This window comes from Oryzias latipes, chromosome 2 (genome assembly GCF_053564925.1).
Source record: "Oryzias latipes strain Hd-rR chromosome 2, Olatipes_Hd-rR_3.1".
Taxonomy (NCBI): Eukaryota; Metazoa; Chordata; class Actinopteri; order Beloniformes; family Adrianichthyidae; genus Oryzias; species Oryzias latipes.
The window spans coordinates 15,304,559-15,329,553 of record NC_136238.1 but is presented as its reverse complement, the minus strand read 5'-3'; the positions used below and the strand labels follow the sequence as shown (position 1 = coordinate 15,329,553).

Below are 24,995 nucleotides of genomic sequence, written 5' to 3'. Positions count from 1 at the left end.
AATGAACGTCTACGTAAATGCGTCTATACGCACGTATCGGGCTTCAGCGTCCAAAACACTAACATTTGCACGAAACTAAGCAAAGTTTTACAACCGTTTTCTGGGTTTACGTCCAAAACACATTCAAGTCCAGATCAAAGAAAGGAACTCAGGGTTGAGGGAAAAAAAAATTAGTTGCACTTTTGAGAGAGATGAGGAGGAAACTTGGTAGATTTCAGTTATTTTATCGTCCACCGACATGAAAACTTCATTTTCCTTCTTTTCCAGCGTCACGCGCCACAAACTCTGCTAACAGGAGAATCTTTCTCCCTGACTCTCCTCTTTTTCTTCCTCTCTTCTCAAAATCCAGCAAGCGCCACCTGGGGGCGTCTTAAAAATACACACCATGCAAGGGGTTTTACACCATTCTCTAACAAAAATCAAACTATTGTGGGGGGCTTCCACATGATCTCTTCCAACTTAAAACATAAAAAAGGTCCTTAATAAAAAAAAATGTCATTGTCCCATAAGTAACTTGAAAGAAACACACCAAACTGAAATCATTTTGAAGTAAAAAAGGTCCAAATTTTATTGATTAAAAGTCCAAAAAGAGAAAAATAATGTGTAAATTCGAGGAGAAAAACTGAGAACAAGACAAAAGAAAGACATCTGACAGCCATCATTTATTTTCTCTTTCTTGGGGGGGTTTGGAATTACAATTGAAAGTAATTAACACTTAATTTTCAAGTTGAATAAAGTCAAAATTGGTTGTGAACATGTGTGTGAATGTTGTATGGTGGTGGGGTATCATTTGAACTTTATTTCTTTTGCAGTGGCCCCAATCTTCTTCCATACCTGACAGAGTTCTAGGGCCACCAAAAAAAATTACGATTTAAAGTGGTAATTTTAGGAGATATTTTAAACTTTATTGTAAACACTTGTGTGTATTTTCATTTGTGTTTGAAATAAAGCAAATTGAATTGAATTGAATGTACGAGAAAAAAATAGTAAATTTACAATGTTAAATCTCGTAAATTTACGTGGTTTTTTTTGTAAATATACGACTTCAAATCTCGTTAATTTACGAACTAAATACGTGTAAATTTACATGGTTTTAGGTAATACATTTACGCGATTTAAATAGTAAATTAACAAAATTTAAAGTCATAAAAGTTTGGACTTTAAATCTCGTAAATTTACGACTCAAAAACTCATCAAGTTACGACTTTAAATCTTGTAAATTTACAAGAAAGAAAACTCAACGGACCGCCAAAGAATACTTTAAATCTACGAGGTTTAAAGCCGTAAATTTACTAAAGTTAAAGATGTAACTATATGCGATTTTAAGTCATAAATGTATTAGAAAAAAACTTCGTAAATTTACGACTTGACTTAAAAAAGCGTACATTTAAAAGATTTTTTCTCGCAAATATACGACTTTAAATCTCGTTAATTCACGAACTAAAATTGTGTAAATTTACATGGTTTTAGGTAATAAATGTACCCGATTTAAATAGTAAATTAACAAAATTTAAAGTCCTAAAACTTTGGACTTTAAATCTTGTAAATTTACGACTCAAAAATCAGTTAAAACTTCATATCTTGTAAATTTACGAGAAAGAAAACTCAACGGACCGCCAAAGAAAACTTTGAATCTACGAGATTTAAAGTCATAAATTTACGAGATTTAAAGATGTAACTTTATGAGATTTTAAGTCGTAAATTTATGAGAAAAAAGTTCGTAAATTAACGACTTAAAAACGCTTAAATTTAAAAGTTTTTTTTCTGTAATATATACGACTTTAAATCTCGTAAGTTTACAACTTAAAAACACTTAAATTTTTGACTTTCATGTCGTGACTAAAAAAATAAAGTTGTTTGTGAACTGGCCCTAAAACTCAGTCGTACCCAGAGACCCCAGAGAGCCAAAAACCTGGGATTTTGTAGGACCCAGCAGCCCACCCGGCGCTCGGCTTCACCTGTTCGCGTGCACACATCGTCCCCCCCCCCCCTCTCCCCCCTTCTCACTTGCCTTCCATCGCTCCATCAAGATGCCTAACAGCCTCCCGCCTCCCGGCATGCTGCGCTGCAGCCTGCTCATCCTCTGCGCGTCGCTGGCCGGCGCCTCCCTGGCCGAGATGGTGTTCCGCTGCCCGGGCTGCAGCGCGGAGCGCCAGGCGCTGTGCCCGCCGCTCGCCGAGGCGTGCGCGGAGATCGTGCGCGAGCCGGGCTGCGGGTGCTGCCCCGTGTGCGCCCGCCAGGAGGGCGAGGCGTGCGGCGTGTACACCCCGAGGTGCTCGTCGGGTCTGCGGTGCTACCCGACGCCCGACTCGGAGCTGCCGCTGGAGCAGCTGGTGCAGGGCCAGGGCCAGTGCCGGCGCAAAGTGGACGCGGAGCCGGGCGCCTCCAGCCAGGAGCAGCGCGAGCAGACCAGCGGTCAGTCAGTTCACCAGAACCCCCCCACCCCCGCCTCCCCCTCTCCCTATCAATCTTTAATGGCACTGTCTAGACTGCAGCCTGACTAACTAACACACTGAGCTGCGACTTCCACTGAAAAGCCACAGCTTCCTCCACCTCTGCAGGCGACCATCCTTCAGATTGATCAGGAGTCATGCATGCGCAGTTCTGGGGCTGAGCGAGCAGGGAACTCACCAAAATGATTGTCTGCAGAACAGACAGAGGGAGGAATGCTGCATTGATAGGAAACATGGACTTTAAACTTTAAACCAAAAGATTCTCTTTCTTTTTTCCACCCTCTCTTAAACATGGGGGTAAATCAGGATCAGCTTAAAGCAGGGGCGTCCAAACTTTTTTTTTTCTTTACAAGCAAGGGACCAGATTTGGTAAGGGGGCCTTCTATTAACCCCCTAAGCTACAGACACACTGGGTCCATGGTGTTCACACTGGACAAGCCCGGAGAGGCTCCTCCTTTCTTTCTACTGTTTACTATTGCATTTCCACCAGAAGGTAGAGGTTGGTAGAGGGGCTTTCACAGCAAGAAGGCCCCTGGTTCAAGTCCCGGCTGAGGGACCTGAAACAGAACTTCATGGGGGACCTTTCTGTGTGGAGTTTGCATGTTCTCCCCGTGCATGCATGGGTTTTCTCTCTGGGGACTCCGGCTTCCTCCCACCGTCCAAAAACATGCTTCATAGGTCAATTGGCAACTCTAAATTGTCCACTAGGTGTGAGTGTGAGAGTGAATGGGTGTGTGATTGTGGCTCTGCAACAGACTGGCGAACTGTCCAGGGTGTCCCCTGCCTTCGCCCGCAAGTGGCCAGGATAGGCTCCGTGACCCCGAAAGGGATAAAACAGCTAGAAAATGAATGAATGGGAAAAAAGGTAGAGGTTTGGTGCAAAATGTCAAAGCGGTGCAAATCTCGTGGATCTTGCTCCAGGCCTTTTTTTTCACAGCTCTATTCCGATATATTCCGATGTAAGACATGCCGTCATATACAGTAGTTCTGGCACAAATCGCAATTATTTCATTTCTCCTGCACGATCAATTTTTTTAAACGGTTCCGTAAATTAAAAAAATGGCCGTCTTCCATTGGTCATTACCGCATCCGAGTCCCTGATTGGTCAAAGTTCAACTGGTTTAACCTTCAACGGGCAATCAAATGGCCGCCCGTTTTATACATAGACCTCGAACACGGCCTTAAAGCTTGCACAGCGACACATGAACAGAAGCGTTTTGAACACGCAAGCCTAATACGTGCATTTAAGTGCGTTTACAAATACTTTTGATTGGAAATGTTTGAAATTTAGTTGCTTGAACACGCGTTGCCGAGACCAGTGTGAACGTGGCATTACGGCACTATTTCAATATTTGAAAGACATATTGTCATACAATGGAAACAAACAGGAATTATTCATTTCTCCTCCACGATCAATTTTTAAATAGTTGGTACTTCTTTAAATTAAAGGGGACGTTATCCATACGTCACTACGTAAACCTGAGTCCCTGATCGGTCAAAGTTCGACCTGGTTTAACTTGCACTGCGTGTTCATTGGCCACATGTTACATATGTAGAGTCCAAAATTGTTCATAAAACTTCCTTAACTATGTGTAAACGCGAGAGGTGACACGCATTTGCATAGACTTTTTATCGGACGTGGTCACTTAACTATGGGCGGTGTGAACGTAGCTTTAAGCTACATACACATTGGCTGTTTGACGGGATTAGCGCAGTTTTGAACGCGCGTCACATGCTCAATGTGAACGTAGCATTATATTTGGAACTACAAACCACCGTTGATATGATCACGGAAACAAATTCATTTGCTCTTCTCGTTTGGCCCCCAAGGCTCTGTATAGACAAAGAGCCACAAGTTGTTGCCATAAGTTCTAATGACTTAAATTCAGCCAATCACAATCAAGAAATTGTAGTTCTTAGAAAGTGCTGGGGGGCACATATTATTGGTTTTATGACAGGAGCCTGCAGACTGAAAGAAATTTGAAGGCAGGCCGTATTTGGCCCACAGACCGGACTTTGGACACGCCTTGCTTATTTTATATCATTTATAGTGAATAAAAGCTCAGATTTTAAATTGTTTTTTAAAAAAAAGGGAGAAAAATTCTGAAACTGTTTTTAAGTTGAAAGTACACATTTTTAACTTGAAAGAAATTTAAAAAAAAAAAATTGGGGGGGGGGGGGTTGAAAAAAAAACATGTAAGAAATATTAAAAATGTTGGTCAAAAATGAAAAATATTTATTTTACACTTTAATAGCAACATTGAAAGTTTGACCAAAAAAATGTTACTTTAAAATTGAATAAAAAAAAACATCAACTATAAACTTTAAAGTGTTAGCAGACAAAAATATGATGTTTTGGTTTCTCCCACTCTTCACTCTTTTCTTGATTTACAGTTTCGATCATAATTTTCGGTTTCAGTATTGAGCCTAATTTTACACGGGGGCGGGGCTTTAAGCCCATTGGCTACCTAGACATGATTGACATTGGGTGATTTGGGGGACTTTAATTTCCACTGCAAAACAGCGTCTGTTGTTGGCGCTACCTGTGTCGTCCCTCCCCTGACGTACCAAACTTTTGGATAGCATTATCACGTCGGTATATAAGAAAATGGCTTACTTCCAGCTCCAACCAACGATGGAACCAGAAATCATCAGTAAGCAGTGATGGAGTCACTCAGTCTAGTTATCATATGCAGTCAAGGCAGTATTAGAGGAGCCAGAGCCATTAGTTGATACCTTTTTCGAAAATATTTTTATTAGAAATTTAAAAAATAATATCCACATGAATAGAACAGAAAGAAATAAAGATGAAAAAAAACAATAATAAAATTCAACAAAATCAAATAAAATTAGAATTGTAGCCTAGTACAAATGTCATAATGTAATATAATTCTATAGGGATTGTCATACAGCATGTTATCTTTAGTGAAAGTGGACAGTTTTCTTGCATTTTTGTTTTTCATAAACTTGAGCGATTTAAAATATAAACAGACGTCTTTATGAAATTTATTAAATAATGGTTTGTTTTGGAGTGAAAATTACATGAACCTCTGTCACCCAATGGAAATCAAGTCCTGGTAGCCAATGGGCTCAAAGCCCCGCCCCCACTTCAAATTAGGGTCAATAGAAAAAGTGAAAAGTGTGAATTGAAACAGTAAAGTGTGACAGAAATGGAAAAAACAAAACAGCAGCTTTTGCAAACATTTTTTTTTAATTTGTTGACGGTTGTAGGTTTATACTTAATTTACAGTTAAAGCTTAGTTTTTCTTCAGTTTTTCAAAATGTCTTTCAAGTGTAATTTTTCTTATTAACTTTTTTTTCAAATTATTACAACTTCAAGTTCAAAATAGCTTTCAGATTTTTACTTTTTTTTCTACGACAGTGTAAGGGCCAGTTTCCAAAAAAATAAATACATTTAATTACAACTTTTAAGTCATACATTTATGAGAAAACAGTCATTACTGCTAAATTATGAGACTAAAGTTTTTTTCTCGTAAAATTACGACTTTAAATCTCGTAATTTTTCTTCTTTTTTTTTTGGGTGGTCCTAAAACTCCGTCATGTTTTTCTGATTTACTCCGTCAATTTTTAAAATTTAGAATCATTTATTTTTATTTTTATTCACTTGATCTCGACTCCGTTCTCTTTTTCTTAGCGTGCATGTGCAGGCATGGAAGGTGGGACTGTTGTTCCTGAAACAGGGTCAGGTTCACATAGAAGAGAAAAAAAAATAGCAGAAAATAAGTGATCTGAATCCTTGGACACTTCATGTAAAGGCCTGCTTTGGGAGGCGTCCTCCTCGCCTCAGGCGCGGATCAGCTCCCTCTTGCAGAACCAGAAGTTTGACGAAGAGATTTTCCCGACGTAAATTCTTTTTTTTTTTTAAATGAGTCTAAAATTCAAACCTTCATCTTAAAATCTTGACATTTGTGGCCTCTAGAGCAGTGGTCTCAACGTTGCAGAAGTTTTGCATTTAATATTTTTCAGCTTCCAGTTCCTGAAAAAAGCTATTTTTTTAAGTAAAATGCTACTACAAGAAATTTAAGTTAAAAAATAAATATTAAAACATTTGTAGCATTTTAATTTATTTTAAGACAGATGAGGAAGATTTCATGAAACAATGTTGCAGATTTGTCAATAATTCAATATAGAATACAATTGTAACATTGAGATATCAACCAGATCATCCTTCAGGGCAAAAAGTTTAATCATATTTTGTTTTTACATAAATCCTGACTCATTGTGTGCTTTAAGTTTCTTAACAGATGGCTGCCTATTTCCCCCTTGCTCTTGAAAAATTCATAAAAGTCCTTTTTACAAGTATACACAAATCAGAAACAACTTTATTTGATTGAATCTCCATTCTCGTCCAACAACCGGACGCTGACTTTTAAGGTGCGATGGATAAATAAAGCAAAGTAAAATAACACAACTGCCGTAACGCTGGCATTTTCTAAATATAAGAAATAAAAACATGAATCCACCCTGTCTGTAATTGTTTTGTCTGGATCATTTAAAAGTCTGTTGCCACATATTGAGGCAGAGCGGATTCTGCTAGGTTGGAAAAGCTGTCTCAATAAGTTTGTGTAGTACTTGATTTTCTTTAACGTTGAAGGCTTTTCTTTGGTGGGCTTGGTTTACCCCAACTTTCCAAACATTTTGGGGTTTTTTATTTGCTTTTAAGCGTTGAGCTACTAACTTAGCGGTCCGTGCAGCCGTGACAAGATAGATGGATGTGGTGAACAGCATCTGGTAGTTTTCCAATATAAAAATAAATAAAACAGAAATAACTGAAGTTAGCGAATGCTTTTTTTTTTCTTCTGCAGTCCGGTACCAAGTGGCCCACGGACTGGTACTGGTCCATGGCCCGTTCTAGAGTCCTGAGGGACTGGTTTCTGTCTGCGGGGATGCGATTTCCTGAGGAAATTAATGACAAATGACAGGAGGAAGAAGAGGAATTCCTGATAGCAATCAGCTTCCATTTGGACCCATAAGATGGAAAAGTTGTATAGTATATAATTGTTGTTTTTTAAAGCAAAAACAAGTCAATTTTTAATGGTTTTTATTGTTTTTATTTGTTTTTTCTGAGGTTCGCACCAGCATAGAAAAAAAGTTCTGCTTGTTTTGCAAAATTAGAAAAATGAGTGATTCAATGATAAATTGATGCATTAATTCTCTAAACTGTATCTTTTGCAGTGAAAATTGCTTTTTTTTCCAGACATTTCAAAATGTCTAAGAAGATCCCATGTTGGTGTTTTAAATGGCGTTTTTTGACAAACAGTTCTATTATATATTGAGATGGCCACTGATAGATATTCAGTCTAAACTGCATTGCTGCAGTGAAAAATTCAAGAAAATGCTTATTTTTGTGAAAAAAGTAACAAAAACAAAACACATTTCAACAAACCAAATGTGCGGTAGGTAGGTAGGTAGGTAGGTAAGCAGGCAGGCAGGCGGGCGGGCAGGTAGGTCGGTCAATTGATAGATAGATAGATAGATAGATAGAGAGAGAGAGAGAGAGAGAGAGAGAGAGAGAGAGAGAGAGAGAGATATCCAAAAATGTTCATTTTATTTCAGTGTATTTTATATTAGGATGGCCTCTATCAGTAATCATCCCAATTCCCATGTGAGCATTCCTACACATGTAAACAGGAGTGCAGTGGTGAGTTCAACCCTTTCCTTTGTTTTTAACTGAATAACGTATCTCCATTGAAAATTAGTTAACAAATATTATTTTATAATATTTTAAAGTTAAACACAGCAGTTCTCAATGGAAGGGTAAGGAAAAACCAAAAACAAGGAGCAACGGGTGTTACTACCATTCACGAGCAACTGGAAACAAAGTAGAGGTGGCGACATTGACAAAGACTGAGCTCAGTAAGTGATAAACAACAGAACAAACCAGAAAGTTGCCACTTAATTTCATAAACACAGACAAAGTTGTCGGTATTTAACAGATCCCCGAAGGGCCTTTAAGCCTTTAACATCAGAGCTTTTGCTCCAGTCTTGACATTCTTTTGACTTCTAAAACTCTTCAACTGTCTACGCAATTAATGTAGCAGAGAATGTAACACTTTACAGTAGTGCAGTGTAAAAGTAAGTGACATAAATGAGCAGATTCTGTCGCAAAGAAATGTGTCTTTGGTCCGTTGTGCAACACTATACGGTTCATGTAAGTTACAGTATGTCGAAGTGGGCGTGTTGTTTAATCAATCAATAAATACTTTGTGAGGGACATTTGTCTTGGCCTGAGGAGCCCACAGCTACAGCATAAAGAACACAACAGAATAAAAATGTAACACATCCTTGTCAGGTCTTCAATTTGGTGCAAAATCACCATGACTTAATGTCATGTAATCCAAAGCATAAACTCAATGTGAGACCTTGATTTGAAGATTTAAAAAAAAGGATTATGCTGTCTGAGCAAATGTGAATAAAACGATCATTTAACTCTGAAAAGCCTACAGTTTAAAAACATTCACCAGTTTCCCACTGCTCTGTGTGTTTGTGCCTATAATCATTTGATGTTTCATTCCCCTGGAAACTTGGATCTAAATAAAGGTTCCCTTAATCAAATTGGAGGGCCGTTTAGTTGTTTTGGCTGGGAGCAGACATAGATGATCTCACCGGAGAATTAGTTGGACACAGATCTGCTTTTTTACTTGCATGTAAAAAAACAAAAAAAAAAATTGAGTGTTCGTCAAATCTATCAGAGGGTGAGACAGGTTAATTTTGTTCTTCTGACAAAGAAGAGCCCAATGTTTTACTGTTTGGAACAACAAGGAGGGAAAGAAGGGAGCGAAACACCTCCCGGGCCACGAGGTTTTTGGAATAACATTGTTAGCTAACAAAGGGGCATTCCTGTGTACCTGCGGGGGTGTCCAGACAATCCTGCAGGACTGAAATAGCTCCTAGATAATCCCCGAATCATCCAAGGCTTTGCTAAAAATGGGCGTTTGGGTCGTTTTACCCTGAGGCGTCGACTTCAGGCGTATCCTTGCCAAGAATCTCCCCGTGCCTGTTGTGAACTAGAATAACTTCCCACACTCCAATTTGGTCAATGGTGACTTAGGACAATCCAAACACCGTCTGATATGCTACTGACACTGGGGGGTGGCGGGCAGTCTCACAGTTTTGTAAATTAGGTAGATTGTTTCGCATGTCCTCATATTTGATGATTCTTGTGGGAGTTTGTCTGATTTGTCGACATCTGAAATTCTGGTAACACAGAAAAAGGACCAAATCGATCGAAATTGGATTGTTGCTTTGACTTGGGATCTACGACCTTGTTGTTTTTCTAGCCACCTTCTAGCCCTATTAACTATTGATTACCTGGATTTTGTGTAATCAATCAATCCAACATCGGAATCACCTGATCCAGGTAGTAAACATTGAAAAGGATAGGGATGGCTCAAACACATTGATGGTTGTCTTGAGGATTGGGTTTCAGTGCTACGCCAACATTTATCAATACACAGTAAGAACTAGAACTACACATGTACATTTAATTTGTATTCAAAGTTTAACAACACATTTTATGTTTCAAAACATTGAGTTTAATTTGATTTAGCCTTGTATTCAAACAATAATGATGTACGGACAAAGGTGTGGATCCAAAGTCTTTTTTCATGCAGGCACAGGACAAGAACCAAGTCCTCTAGGGATCAATACATCAGCAAAACTTTAATATCTCCTCTCTGATCATCTTTTGATCTATTTTCAAAGCTTTCCCAGTGGCCTTTTAATTATAATTATGACGTTTTTAGCCAAAGTAAAAAAAGCGGCAGAAGTTCATTAGAAATTTGCCTATAAGTTGTGGTGGAGACCAGACAACATTTTTCATCTTCTCCTGATTCACAACAATTTGAAGAAAGAAATAGGCAGAAAGGCAATTTTAAGCTTAGTTTCCTTTATATTTATGTCCTCCATCATCAGTAAAACGTTCCAAGAACATGTTAAAAACACCACCCAAAAGAAAAAAAACAGATTTTAAAGACACACTGATAGAAAATCGGGTTTTCAATCAAGTTATTCAGTATTTGCCACTTAAATGCGAGTCTTTCCTTGAAACCAGGTCATGTATAGTCGGAAAAACAGTTACTACCTTTAAGTAAGTATTAGTTCTCTAAAAAGTGTAAGGTTTGTCTGTAGTGTTATTAGGTTTTGGCCTTCGTCAAGAGATTTTGCGGTCTTTGTCCTCTCATATCCCGCAACTGCAGGAGACAGTCAGTGGCAGTTCGGTGTGATGCTCTCTCGGTTTAACGTGTTCAAGCTTGTTGAAGTACCTGACCTAGCTTAGGCCTGTCTTAAGAGTTCACTCAGCAGTGTCTTTGGTTTTGCACGGTGTAAGAAATGCCACATGAACATACGTGCCAGAACCTGTGCAAGCCTCCTTTTATAGAAAGCTGTTGCGGGCCAGAAAGCCTGGAAGGTAAACATATCTGCACTCTGCTGAGTTTGTGTTTCTAGAAAACCATTGCCTTGGGTTCTTGTGGTGGATTATACATTGCTGGAACTCTAAATGTCTTTTGTTTGCTTTACTTTACCCTTCAAACCAGTTCAGCAGTTTAACATTTGCAAGGATTATTATATTATTATTTTTTAGATTTGGGTGTATCCTGATTTCATAAATACCTCAAGAATGTGTGCTACACACTATAGACATGTTTGCATGAACTTAGCAAGATGTTGACAATGATGCACCTGTTCAGAGATAAACAAGCCCCACCCACTGCTCTGGAGTTTCACGCAAACCCGGGAAACACCAAATGTTGCATTTCCTCAGAAGACCACTAGAGGCAGGTTACAAAAGGGTGCAATTTCCCCATTGATTCCCAAGGTAAAAAGTCTGGTTTCAAGAAATGAATCTATCTATCTATCTATCTATCTATCTATCTATCTATCTATCTATCTATCTATCTATCTATCTATCTATCTATCTATCTATCTATCTATCTATCTATCTATCTATCTATCTATCTATCTATCTATCTATCTATCTATCTATCTATCTATCTATCTATCTATCTATCTATCTATCTATCTATCTATCTATCTATCTATCTATCTATCTATCGTCAGAAAAATACCACATGAACATATCAAAAACCCTACTCTCCTTATCCTACGGGTCAAAAATGACCCACCCTACCAAAGCTCTAAATAAAGGAGCTTAATTGAATTTGAAATCTCACATCTCTTCTGCATGATGAAACAACCTGTTACTTACGAATACACTTAATTTAATTTATATTTTGTCATTATTTTCATTACACATTACAAAAAGACGATCACCAGTCAACATTATTATACTTTTTTTTTAAACAGAAACCTACCTACTGACGGTAAAGGATTATTATTGCTACTGTGAAGTAAGTATTTCTGAATTAATTATATTTAAAAGGAAAAAGAAGTCAACAATCCGGAATTTCTTAAATAAACAGTTTATCCTTTTGAGTTTTTGTAGACTAGGGCAGCACGATATGAGAAAAACTTCAGATTTTGGATATTAGATATCAATATTATGATGACGATATAACATGAACAAATAGCAAAACAATCTACCATAAAAGGGCTCCATCTGATTGTTCAAATGCATAAATGGATTTATTTGATCCTTTAAATACTGCCATAAGATTGTTTTAGCACATTTAAGGTAACCATTTATCCCAATTTTTTGCCGTCTTTTTCGATATGTTTATTGCACAGCTTGACAATGATAAATTCGCGATTTATTGTGCAGGTCTAGTGTAGACGTTTGATAACAATTGTGTATGAGTGTTATAGTATTCTAGTATGTGTGTAAGAATTTGGTAGCATATGTGGAATGCTACGTTCACACTGAGCATGAGACACACGTTCAAGAACGCGCTTTCAGCATTTCCCAAAAGGGAATGTTAAATTACGAGAATAAAGTCGAAAATTTTCCATATTTATAGTCTGAAATTCACAAGAAAAAAGATATAAATTAACAAGAAAAACCACCAAAGTTGTCTGTTTATTGGAGCCTTGCTTGAAAATGAAAGATGTGGAGCATTTTGTGAAGCTTTATTTCCGGAAAGGTTTCAAAAACAGAAATTTTCAACCTTTTGGGGACTCAAAATCAAGTTCTTGTAAGTGCAGCCCACTTTTCGGGGTTTAGAGTCAGTAATGGAGAGTTTCCTGTGTAAAACTAAGAGCTCAAAGACACGATAGTGTGTAGAGGACAGCTACTTTATTCAGCCATTTTCATTAACGTAAAGTGTCTCGTTTTAACACAAAACATCAAAGAGGAAGGAAAATAGTCTGTTATATTTGCATAAAAACGTTGAAAATACCAAAAACTAAGTCTTTTCAGACTGAAGCGTCAAACAGACTTAGAGATCTTGTCTGTCTTGGTGGAAGACAGGATCGGAAGTGGACAGCTGCAGGGATACCGATGGCTTCATCAACAGGCTGCAGAGATCCTGCAAGCCATCAATCAATAAATAAAACTTTAAAAAACTGTAAATAAAAAAAAGAGCTTCCAAACATTTGGAACATTATCAATAAACATTAAGCTTACCTGTTCAATTGAATTTAGTCGGTCTGCTCTGCTGCTGCGTGGCGTTCACTTGCTGAATTGTATGCCCACTTCCACTTTAAATCTCGTAAATTTACGAGATTTAAATGTTTGAATTTTTCTTCGTAAATCTACGAGATTTAAAGTCGTAAACGTACAAGATATGCAAGTGACTTTAAATTTCTATTATTATTATTATTATTTTTGGTGGCCCTAAATCTCTTGTCGTAAAAGTCAAATTTTACACCACATAATAAAAGTTTAGAAAAAGTTAGGATGGAACTTGCTGCCAAATATTTCAATAATAAGTATCCAAAGTTGCATTCACAGTCATGTGTTTTTTCTTTTTTTGTTTGGCTTTAGAATCAACTATTTTTTGCATAGGTGTGATCTTTTTTTTTCATTTTGTTTAGATGGTCAGAAATAGGACAATCAGACATGTCACCTCTGGCCTACGTGCCACCTGGGAATTCATCACGGATCATAAGTAGAAAAGAAGCCTCTCGGGCCTTTGTTAAAGGATTAAGTCAAGCAGTAGACTGGATAGGACGCCTGCTGCTATGTTGGTATTGTTGATCCCCAGCCCACTGCTGTGCAAGGTCTGGAACCGCGGCAGAGGCCTAGTGCCCCCTAAAAGTGGGGTCCTCACCCTCCGACTTTGTGTGCACATAGATGTTCGGCGGCGTGCAACGTGTGCTGCATTTACAGGCCGTGCACTGAAAATCTCTGGCTTCAAAGGGAGCGAATGTATTTGCTCTTGGATAGAGAAGGGATTACGTAACAAAGCAAATTAAACGGAACCCCAGCTGCCGGTATTTCTGAGTATTCATCTGTGGAACTTGCACACACATGCAAGGGTTTTTGACTTGATTATTGCCTTTTTGCTGTAGAGTGCACCGTGAAACTTCAGTCCAACAGATCTATCTGGTGGATTTTCTTCCGTTGGATTTTCCTTTCCCTCTTTTTCTTTTACGATATCCTTCAACCAAATGACAAAGTCACTCGCTGGTTGGTCTCTGAGGATGCCAAACTTCCTTTGGCCTTCCCTGAGGCATACATGTTGCAACTTGGCCTACATCACTTTGAATTCTCTGTGTCATGACCTTCTTGGTTTATCGCTCCTTACATTTGTGTGTCCACTGAAGCTCTGGACACTGCGCACGGGGGGCTTTTACAAGTTTGTCAATTTTTCCCCATACTTTTAAGTTTTAGTTTCTGCAGCTCAACTGATCTTAGGCAAGCTATGTGAAGAATTTGTGTCTTGGAAGATTTTTTTTTTTTCCATCGAGGAACCGTGAGGTCAAGATAGACACTCCTCTCCCACTCCCTTTTTATGAACGCCAAGGAATGCTCTGTTGTCAGAAACAACAAGTAAAGCTTGCAGCTGACTGCTTCCTGCTTTGCCAGAAGAGGCTACTTTGTTCGGATGAAGTTTCTGTTTTTGGTGTTTTTTATTGTATTTTTATGGCATTGTGCAAATGATGGGAGGGAGGGGGAGCCAGTTTAGCTTGTGCTGGTTTGTGGTGCCTTCCGTCCGTGAAACCAGGGTTCAAATCCGGGCTGTTCCCTATTCCCTTCTCTGCTTCTGTGCCGGTCCCAAGCCCGGATAAATTGAGAGGGTTGCGTCAGCAAGGGCATCCGGCGTAAAACATTGCCAAGTTAACCATTAACCACTCATCCTCAAAAGAGAGGTTGTTTCGCTGTGGCAACCCCTGATGGGAAAAAGAGAAAAAAGGAGTGCAAATGATGGGAGGGCATAAAGTGTACATAGCAATTAATGCTTAAAATTATATTTTATTCAAATCATTGTGAATCAGGAGCAAAATGCTATTTGAAAAACATCGTGTTTGTGATGTCGTAAATACGCTGGGCAGGCCATAAGCTAATCTGCTCCGCCCCATTCTCATACATGTGCTTGTAGACGACTAGATCCATGTAAGTCTTTGTTTTCCTCCTCCTAGCTGGTATCTGGCTCAAACGGTACAACTGGAAAGCCCCAATCAATATTGCTCGCCATTATTGTTGCACTGGTAATGTTAGGTTGGAGGTGTGAGGGGCTGTAAGCTAGTGGAAGAGCATGTAAACATAGAGCTCCAAGTAATTTTCTGCGCGATGTGAGAAGTCTAACAGTGGTGCTATTCTATTTCAGGTATTTTTTGCAAAGACGTAACGATAAAGTGTGGTAGAATGTTCTATTAATATTCCGTTTGTATGATTTTGAAGTTGAAAAACAACAGTTTTTAGGAAACTTTAGAAAACTAAAATGTGAATGGATTTGCCAGTAATTCTTGTTTACCTGTTCGTTTGTACACATATTCAATTTACACTTGATAATGTTGCAAGAAATGCAAAGAATCTGGAAAACCTTGCATGCACTGTTCAGTACTAAAGTATTTAAATTTGACTCGCACTGGTTGAATTCTTGGCTATAGATGTCCTGGATCAATTTTAGGTCAGTGAATTGGATTAAATAGAATTGAACCACAATTTTATAGTGAATTGAATCGGCAACGACACACATTGAATTGAAGTAAATCGTTGTTAACATGAATTGTTACACCCCCACTAATTTTCTTTAAATGTATGTCCTCCATCATCAAGGAATACCAAAAAAACATGTTCTAAACAATAAAAACACAGTTTTCATCTGAGTATTAAACTTTAGCTTGATATCATTTGTTTCTTTTTGGGATGGCTCAATTCACAAAGTAGCCACACACATTTTTTACATTTACTTTTACAACATGGGGTTATGAATCTTCTGACACAGCAGATGTATATTTGAATAAGCCCCTTTTGTAATTTAGACTAAACTTTATTCATAATAGTTATATTTGTTACAGTTTTTTGTTTGCTAATGGCTTAAGAGGACACTCGTCTTTTTTCGAGATTGGAAAAATGTTGTTTTTTTTCCTGGATGCTATTGCTGGGATATAATGATGACCTTTTACATGTCCTTTGCAACTATGCTCAACTGAAGTGTTTGTTTTCTCTTTTTGCTGAAAAAGTTATGAATGGATGAAGTAATTCTGTTAAAGAGATTCCGTATTAATCTATATTTTTCAGTAAAATATTGTTGATATGATGTCACCGTTTCATTTTTAGCTACCTTTTAAATTGTTTTCCAATCATTAAGAAGCGAGTTTACATGTTTAAAAGGTATGGCAGTTGTTGTTTTTTTAAATGGAAGCTGTCTGGACCCACTTAAAGTGATTGTAATCTGGAGTCGGGTCAGTGAGCTAAATGGATCCGTAAGAACTTCTATTTAAAGTTAAACCCTTCCGTTCTAAGTTTGGCTTAGCGGAAAACTTTAAATATCTGATTCTATCAGCTTTTGTGTTCATTTATCAATACTTTGTGGCCAAATGACACTATGGAAAAAGTCATCATGGAAACTTGACTGTTGCTCCAGTTGGGCTGTAGCCAATGTTTTTGGCCAAGTTTTTGGAAGCCGAGTTAACATACAGAAAGTAGGCGTGCATCATTTTAAAAACGGTTTCGCCTGTTTCCATAGTTGAGGCCGTGGAGCTGCAGCCTGAACTGGGTGTCAGCGAGATGCCGACCATTCGAAAGCCCAGCAGAGAGAGCGCCTGGCTGGGGCCCAAAGAGAGTGCAGTACGCCAGCACAGACAGGAGATGAAGACCAAGATGAAGACCAACAAGGTAGAAGAGGTGAGACCTACTCTGCCCAAACAGGTGAGTGTGTGTTCTGTGGGAAAAACTTTCAAAAAATATATATATTTGAAAAATATCAATAAAATCAACTCAAAAAATCCCCCAAAGTGTAATTTTGTGTCTTACTTATAAATGTACTATAAAAGTGTTTTATTTTACCTATTTATTTGCATTTCACTAGTTTCTATTATCAATATGCAAATGCTAAAAAGAAAATGTAATGATATATTTCAGCTCCATATGTAATTTTTAAACATTTACGCAAAAAATAAAAATCAAGAACCAGTAAGACTTGTATATTACGGAGCCCGGGACCTGACATGGGTAAAATAATAAATTATTTCGTTCCTACGAAATAATATTCAGTTCCCACGAAATAATTAATTTGTGTGAACTAAATAATTATTGACCAGCCCATCCGGCCCATCTGCACCTGGGGCTGGGATCGGCCCTTCCCTGGCTCTGGGACGGGACGGGACAACCCTCTCGGGGCCCCCGGTCGCTCTGGGTGTCACCCGCTTCGGCTGCGGGGTCTGGGGTGGGGTGGGGTGGGGGGCTTGTCGGCCCTGTCCTGTGGGGGGGCGTTCTGGGGGGGAGGGGGGGGCCATTATTAGTACGGGTCGGGGGGGCTAACGGGTCGGGGTCTCCGCTGAGGCAATCAGTGGTTGCCTCGGCCGGTTGGCCTCCTCGGTCCCGTCGAGGCCTGACCAGAGCTCTTCTAGGGCCGGCGTCTGGGGGTGGGGGCCTGGGCTTGCTCCGGGGGGGGCGACGCTTTCTGGCTCCTCTCTCTCTGTGTGGGGTGGGTGGTGCCGGGCCTGGGGTGTCGGCGCCTCCGGGGGTGGGGCCCCTGGGCTGGGTGGCCCTGGCCCCTTTGCTGGGGGTGGGCTGGGGGACGGCTGTTTGACCACCGGGGGACAGTCTACCAGCTGTCCCCAACTTACCCCCTTCCTTATATAACCTCATATTAGGGTGAGGGGGGTCTAGCCTGCGATGCGCCTTGGGGGGGGGCTACTTGGGAGTGGCCCCCCTCCTATGGTTGCCGTATGGAGTGGGCCCCCCCTCTTTCGGTTTTATTTGCACCTTAGACATGTAGGGTCCTTGGTAGGGGGGGTGCTTGGACATCACTGCAAGCAAGCAGCAGATGTCCTCCTGGCACCCTACCCGCCAATTTTAACCGCACCTTAGACATTTAGGGCCCCTTGGTGTGGAGGGTGAGGGGACATCACTGTGAGTAATCAGGAGATGTCCCCTTAGTGCCCTACTCGCCAATTTTAACTGCACCCCCCTTAGTACACACACCCCTCCCCCTTCAATATATACATTCAAACATAAACACACACACATGCACACAAACACCCTCTCAAACACCCATACACGCACACACATTTTACAAGGAAGGTGGGACCTGGGTCCATCTGTCCCCTACCCCTTCCCTGGTGGGGGGTGCGGGCCCCTTGGCGATGGCGGCCGTGTCCCTTGGGTGCCGGCTCCCTGGGCCCGGCGGTGCTCTCTCCGCGCGGTGGGGGGGTTCATATTACACCTGAGCCGGGGGTGTTCGTGTCCCTGGGGGGTGGGTCCTGGTCCTTGCCCCTGGGCGCTGGGCCCCGCCAAACTTCCAACATGGCCGAGCCTGGTCGGGCCATATTTATAACACCCCTTGTGGGCCGCCCTTTTTTCCCCTTTTTTCCTACCTGGACCAACCGTGGGCCGGGTGGGTGGCTGCCTGGAGTGCGGAGCGGGTCTCCCTTGGGGGGTCCTGGCTCGTACCTGGGGTCGGGGCGGGGGGATGCCCGGAACTCCTGGGTGGTGGTGGGGTGCTCGTCTGGGGCTGTGGGCGTCCCTCTCCGGTGGGGCCCTGCGTTGGGCTCTTCCGGCGCGGCGGGGGGCTGCTTTCCTGGCTGGGCTGGGGCGGCGCTCTCTTTCCCTCTGCGCCTCCCTGCTCTCTGGCTCTGGGGGCCTCGCGGCGGTCCTGCTGGCCCTGGCCTGGGTGGCGGTCTTGGTCGCCCGGGGGGCGGTTGTTCCCTGCCTGTTCCCGCGTGGCGTTGGGGGAATTCCGGCTGCCGCTACTGCTGCGGCGGGGGTCTGGGTGTGGGGGTGGCTAGGCGCTCCTCCTCCTTCTTTTCACATTCCACCATCCATTTTAGAAGAACATAAACACTCACTTGAGCACAGGTGTTAGCTCACCTTTGCACTAATAGTTTGCATGATTGAATGAATGAAAGATTTCACACTAGTTGGTTTAAAGGCATAGGTATGCGTTCGTGAACACTATCTGTTTTGTGTGCATGTTGACATGTGGACATTTTTGCGGCTAGCAGGTGTGTTGATAATATTTGAGTGTGTGTGAACAGGCCCCGCCCTTTCTGTACTACATTTGAACCGTACCGTAACGATAAACAACCAGTAAACCTGTCTGCTCTATGCTGCTTCATGGTCTTACCCCCCTTCCCCTCCTATTATCACCCTCCTACCCCCCCTCTCTCTAACGTCCCTCTCTCTTCTTCCCCTCTTTCCTTTTCCGTCCGGTCCAACACCAAAGATTTTCAAACATGATTGAAATTAATAAAGTTTGGCCTCAATTACAGAAGGGGTTTATTCAGACATACCTTTGGTTTGTCTGAAGATGAATAACCCCTCTTGTTAAAATAAAATATGTCCAACACAAGAGGCCCTCAGCTCTCATCTGTTTGCCTAGCTGTTGGACAGGATAAGTTAAAAAAAAAAAAAAAAAAAAAACATTATTGACCTGATAAGTCATTCATACACACGGATGTTACCAATACTTGGATTTGCAGCAGATACTTTCACATTTCTGTCTGTGTGTGTTTCATTATATTGCATGGAAGACACGGAGGATGTTTAGAGATCAGACTTATTTATTTATTTTAAAAAGCTTTACAAAAGCATTGGTAATCATGTCTCCATGTCTGCGTTCATTCACATCCCGGGACGGTCTCCGTCCTTCCGCAAAAACAGCCGCTTTCCGCCGCTACTTCCGTGTCTCTATGACCTGCGTTCGTTCAAGAGGAGAAAAAAAAACCAAGAATGATCTATTTTTTATTGTCTCGATGAAAATAAGAAAAATATCGTGAGCTTTAGGATGCCCAAGCTTGCTGCTTCCCCATACAGCAGCGATTCTGACCACTATAAGCTCTGTCATGCCGGCAGCTGGCTGGCCGGTAGACAGACTGCTAACATACTCGTTAGCAGTCACTTTACATCCGAATGCTTCATGCCACGTATCCCATTATGCATCACACATATCCCATAAACTATCTCGACCAATCAAAGTGTCCCTGTAACTGTGGTGTATTCAAAAACAACAGGATGAATGTATATCGAAATATTAGTCTGTTCCCACGCATTAATTATTCCGTGGGAACGAAATATTATTTTGCAGGAATGCTTTATTTATTTATTTTACCCATGACAGGTCCTGGGCTTCGTAGTATATAAAAAACAACTATACTCCCATTTTTTGTCTGTATTATTTAAACTACAGTATATGTGCTTGCACTTTATGTCATGGATTTACAGTTTTTTCCTTTATGCCATGCTTCAGCTTTGATTTTCCACACGCCCTCTTTTCGACTACCTAAAGTTCAACATTACCAACTTCTAAAAAATTTAAAATAAAATAATCAACGCAGTCAGTCTCCAGGGATATATATCCTTGGGCTGAGACAGCATTCAACACACGTCGTATGACATGTGTGAGAGACTTTCTAACATGTCTGTGAAGAATTGCCATATTTCTTGGCTATGGTGTATAGTTTCACTGTTCGAAGAGAACAAAGAAAATCTATTTCTATCCAAGTTTTCTTTGGAATTCATGAGCATATCTAACAATTCAGCACTGGTTGGAAATGAAAATAGTTTCTAATTCACTTACGTTTACAAGAAATTGCACCTGTGATTGCTTAAAACTCATTATAAAAATCATTTGCAAAAATGCATTGAAAAATTAGACTTCTAATAGGACTTCGTTTTGCCATTCCCGTTTTCAAAAACATTTTGAAAATAATTGTCATTCCAAATACATATATTTAAACTTACATTTATATTCATATACATCTAAACTAGCTCACATTACAAAAATAAATGTTCTGTCTCTCCTGCAGGGCGTTTCAGTTTTGCCACCAGGTGGCACTTTATTCCAGAAGATTTAAGCAAAAAAAGGTGCTTTACACCACAAATTGTTTCTTTTAACAATGTTTTCCTAGAAGAGTTTGAAAAATGATTGCCTGTGAGTAAATAAAGCTGTACATTTAGTCAGCAATGTATGTTTAGGTCGACAGAGCGTTAGCATTAGCCGTCCTATTGGAAATTCTATTATATATTAGCATTAAGTAAGTGGACTTTGACTTAACTGCTATTATTGTTAAAATTGAATTGTTGATGTATCAGAGTATATTAGTAATGTTCCATGAACCTTAAGATTAAATTTTGTAAACTGTCTCACATACACCATGGTTATAAATTCCCACCCTAAGCCCTAAGTACTAAAAAACGATATCGTGCGGGAATATGTAGTGCCCTGGATTTTACAAGCCAATCGGACACCATGTTCGCTTTTTTTTTTTTTTAAAGGCGAATATGATGAAAACGTTAATGGTTCATTTAAAAAAAATACAATTGAAAATTTGTTTCTTGCAAAACTTGTTTAGACCCACTGCATTGTAGCCTATGTCCGCCAATGTCCGCATCAATGCTCACTGGTTTTTTGCAGAGACTTTAGGGACATTTTCTAAGGCACTCGATTTTGGAATCGTAGATTCAGACAGCACTACAAAATGGCAAAAACACTATATGGTGAACTATGTAGTAAGTCGTCAAGGAATTTGGACACAGCCCATGATTGTTTCAAAGTTTGATAGAGCAAAATCTCACAAGAGAAGTGTTGGGGAAGTAAATATTATATAAAAATATATATACACATATATATATATATATATATATACACATATACACACATACACACATACATACATACACAGTACTGACCATGGTTTGGACACACCTTCTCATTCAAAGACTTTGAGTCACACTGACGGCATCACTGTTGCCTTCACTCTGCGGTCCAGCACACCCCAAACTATCTCGATTGGGTTCAAGTCTGGTCACTGTGGAGGCCAGGTCATCTGGCGTAGCACCCCATCACTCTCCTTCTTGGTCAAATAGCCCTTACACCGCCTGGAGGTCTGTTTGGGTTCATTGTCCTGTTGAAAAATAAATGATGGTCCAACTAAATGCAAACCGGATGGAATAGCATGCCGCTGCTGCTATTGCTGTTGTAGCCATGCTGGTTCAGTATGCCTTCAATTTGGAATAAATCCCCAACAGTGTCACCAGCAAAGCACCCCCACACCATCACACCGCCTCCTCCATGCTTCACGGTGGGAACCAGGCAGGTAGAGTCCATCCATTCACCTTTTCTGCGTCGCACAAAGACACGGTGGTTGGAACCAAAAATGTCAAATTTGGACTCATCAGACCAAAGCACAGATTTCCACTGGTCTACTGTCCATTCCTTGTGTGCTTTAGCCCAAACTAGTCTGTTCTGCTTGTTGCCTTTCTTTAGCAGCGGTTTCCTAGCAGCTATTCTACCATAAAGGCCTGATTCACACACTCTCCTTTTAACAGATGTTGTAGAGATGTGTCTGCTGCTAGAACTCTGTGTGCCTTTGACCTGTTCTCTAATCTGAGCTGCTGTTAACCTGCCATTTCTGAGGCCGGTGACTCAGATGAATTTATCCTCCACAGCAGAGGTGATTCTTGCTCTTCTGTGAGCCAGTTTCTTTGTAGCGCTTGATGGTTTTTGTGACTGCACTTGGGGACACTATTTTTCAGACTGACTGACCTTCATTTCTTAAAGTAATGATGGCTACGTTTTTCTGTACTTAGCTGCTTTTTTCTTGCCATAATAGAAATTCTAAGAGTCTATTCAGTAGGACTATCAGCTGTGTATCCACCTGACTTCTGCACAACACAAATGATGGTCCCAACCCCATTTATAAGACAAGAAATCACACTTAATAAACCTGACAGGGCACACCTGTGAAGTGAAAAACGTTTCAGGTGACTATCTTTTGAAGCTCATCAAGAGAATGCCAAGAGTGTGCAAAGCAGTAATCAAAGAAAAAGGTGGTTACTATGAAGAATATGACACATTTTCAGTTGTTTCACACTTTTTTTGTTATGTATGTAATTACATATGTGTTAATTCATAGTTTTGATGCATTCAGTGTGACTGTACCATTTTCATAGTCATGGTCATTGGTCTGTACTGCATATGTATATATATATATGTATGTGTATAAATATATAAATGCATGTGTGTAAATACATTCCTTTGTGTGTGTGTATATATATATGTATATGTGTGTATATATATATATATATATATATATATATATATATGTATGTGTGTATGTGTGTATGTATATATGTATGTGTGTGTGTTTATATATATGTGTAGATAGATAGTCTGTCTGTCTATCTACCTTTCTAAGTATATACAAGGCACAAACTTAAGTATTTGTAATAAAAAAAAAACGTGATAAAACTGTTTATGTACCAGTCACATAATTTACTAAAACCCAAACTTAATTTTGGTAAGGTTTTCTCCAGGTTTGGGAATTTCGTGTGACATAAATTTACCATCATTCCAAATGACATTTGAAGCTTTTTTTTGACAACTATTTACAAGCTATCACTGCCCAGTGGCACAACTGCAAGAAGCTTTTATAATCCTTATTGCCTAAGATAGTATAGAACTCTGCAGTCTTTGTCCCTTAAATGGTAAATGTACAAGATTGTCTGAGCTTCCAATGTTATTACAAGCAATGGCAGTCTAATCAAAATATATGATGTGTTTAAATGAGCAAAGAATGAGCAGCTTCGACCTAAAATCCACCTGACCTGCTCTGTAGCCCGGCACAGAGCGAACTATTTTCCAACCTCCATAAAAGCCATTTAAAAATTATTGCTTTACCAGAAACTGGATCTGTTTGAACAAGATGGTTGGCTTGGTTGCAATATGAGGTTAACCTGAGGTCACTGGCAAGATTTTAGTCATTGCTGGCAAAACTGTAGTTTTGTGAACTCGTGTTTATACGAATTTGTGTCCGTGTGCGTTTGAGATTTTATGGAGAGCAAGAAAGTGTGCTGATGGCTTTACAAACGCAGCATGGAGCTGATGTTTCAGGGAATATTTTTCTTTTTATATGGACAAGCATTCGAGGATGTCGGTAATGAGACTTCAAGGTCGAAACTTTGCAGTATAATTCGAGACGTCAAAGAATACAGAACAGTCGATTCCGTGGTCTAGAATGGGGGCGTTGTGGCTCCGGCACATATGGTTACTACATGAGATGAGAAAATGTGTAATATTTTTGTTGTTTTTGCTCCTTTTAAGACTCAGTGTCAGCAGGAGCTCGACCAGGTCCTGGAGCGGATATCCAAGATGCCCTTCAGAGATAACAGAGGTCCCCTGGAAGACCTGTATGCCCTGCACATCCCCAACTGCGACAAGAGGGGGCAGTATAACCTCAAACAGGTGATCCCAAGCACTCGAATGTCCAACTATGAGCTTAGATGTGTGTCAAAGTCCAGGCTAAAGGTGCCTTTTGATAGTGCTTTACTGCAAAATTACGATCTATTCTGTTTCAGTGTAAGATGTCTCTGCACGGTCAGCGCGGTGAGTGCTGGTGCGTCCACCCTCACACTGGCAGACCCATTCCATCAGCCCCAACCGTGAGGGGGGACCCCAACTGCAGCCAGTACCTCACAGAGCTGGAGCTACTGGACACTGCCCAGATCTAGCATGATATCATGTTTTTTTTTTTTTTAAAAAGCGTTTTTGCAAACAAAGACCATCTGAGTAAAGCTATAAGCTATATCTTTCTGTGTCTGTTCCTAACTTTTAAAATCTTAACAAGTGGAAAGGATTATAACCCGGCATGTTGCATAAGATGCAACTGCAGATTACAGGAAAGATTAGAGTCCTTATTTTCTGCTTAGATAGAAAAGTGGAGTGTCAGTAGCACAGCCTTACTAATTGTGACTTGTTTTATGTGAAAAAGCCTTTAGTGTACTGGATATTTTTAGGTGTTTTCTCCATGCTTTAGATTGTACCAGGCTTTGAGTACATCTGACCGTAATACACAGAGCCGAAGATAGTTCATGTTGGAAGTGGGACATGTTCTGTGGGAACATGGGACATCATAAAGAGATATTACAAATAAAACCAAAATATGTTCAGCTTTTGCATGTGTTTTTATTTGATGAAAAAAATGTATAATTCTAACACAGCACTGCCCCCTATG

The 24,995-nt window shown here is 40.2% G+C and overlaps 1 protein-coding gene across 2 annotated transcripts; it reads left to right on the top strand.

Annotated features, from left to right (window-relative positions):
• Positions 1-1,989: 1,989 nt before the first annotated feature.
• Positions 1,990-24,930, top strand: igfbp2a (insulin-like growth factor binding protein 2a). 2 transcript variants are annotated; one of them, XM_023964922.2, is made up of 4 exons: positions 1,990-2,415; positions 16,508-16,665; positions 24,086-24,226; positions 24,340-24,930. In XM_023964922.2, exons 1-4 carry the CDS (start codon positions 2,031-2,033, stop codon positions 24,490-24,492), a joined length of 837 nt encoding a protein of 278 aa, XP_023820690.1. In that variant the 5' UTR covers positions 1,990-2,030; the 3' UTR covers positions 24,493-24,930. The 2 variants fall into 2 exon arrangements, with proteins under 2 accessions (XP_023820690.1, XP_023820683.1); XM_023964915.2 differs by having other exon boundaries at positions 16,508-16,689.
• The last annotated feature ends 65 nt before the right edge of the window (positions 24,931-24,995 follow it).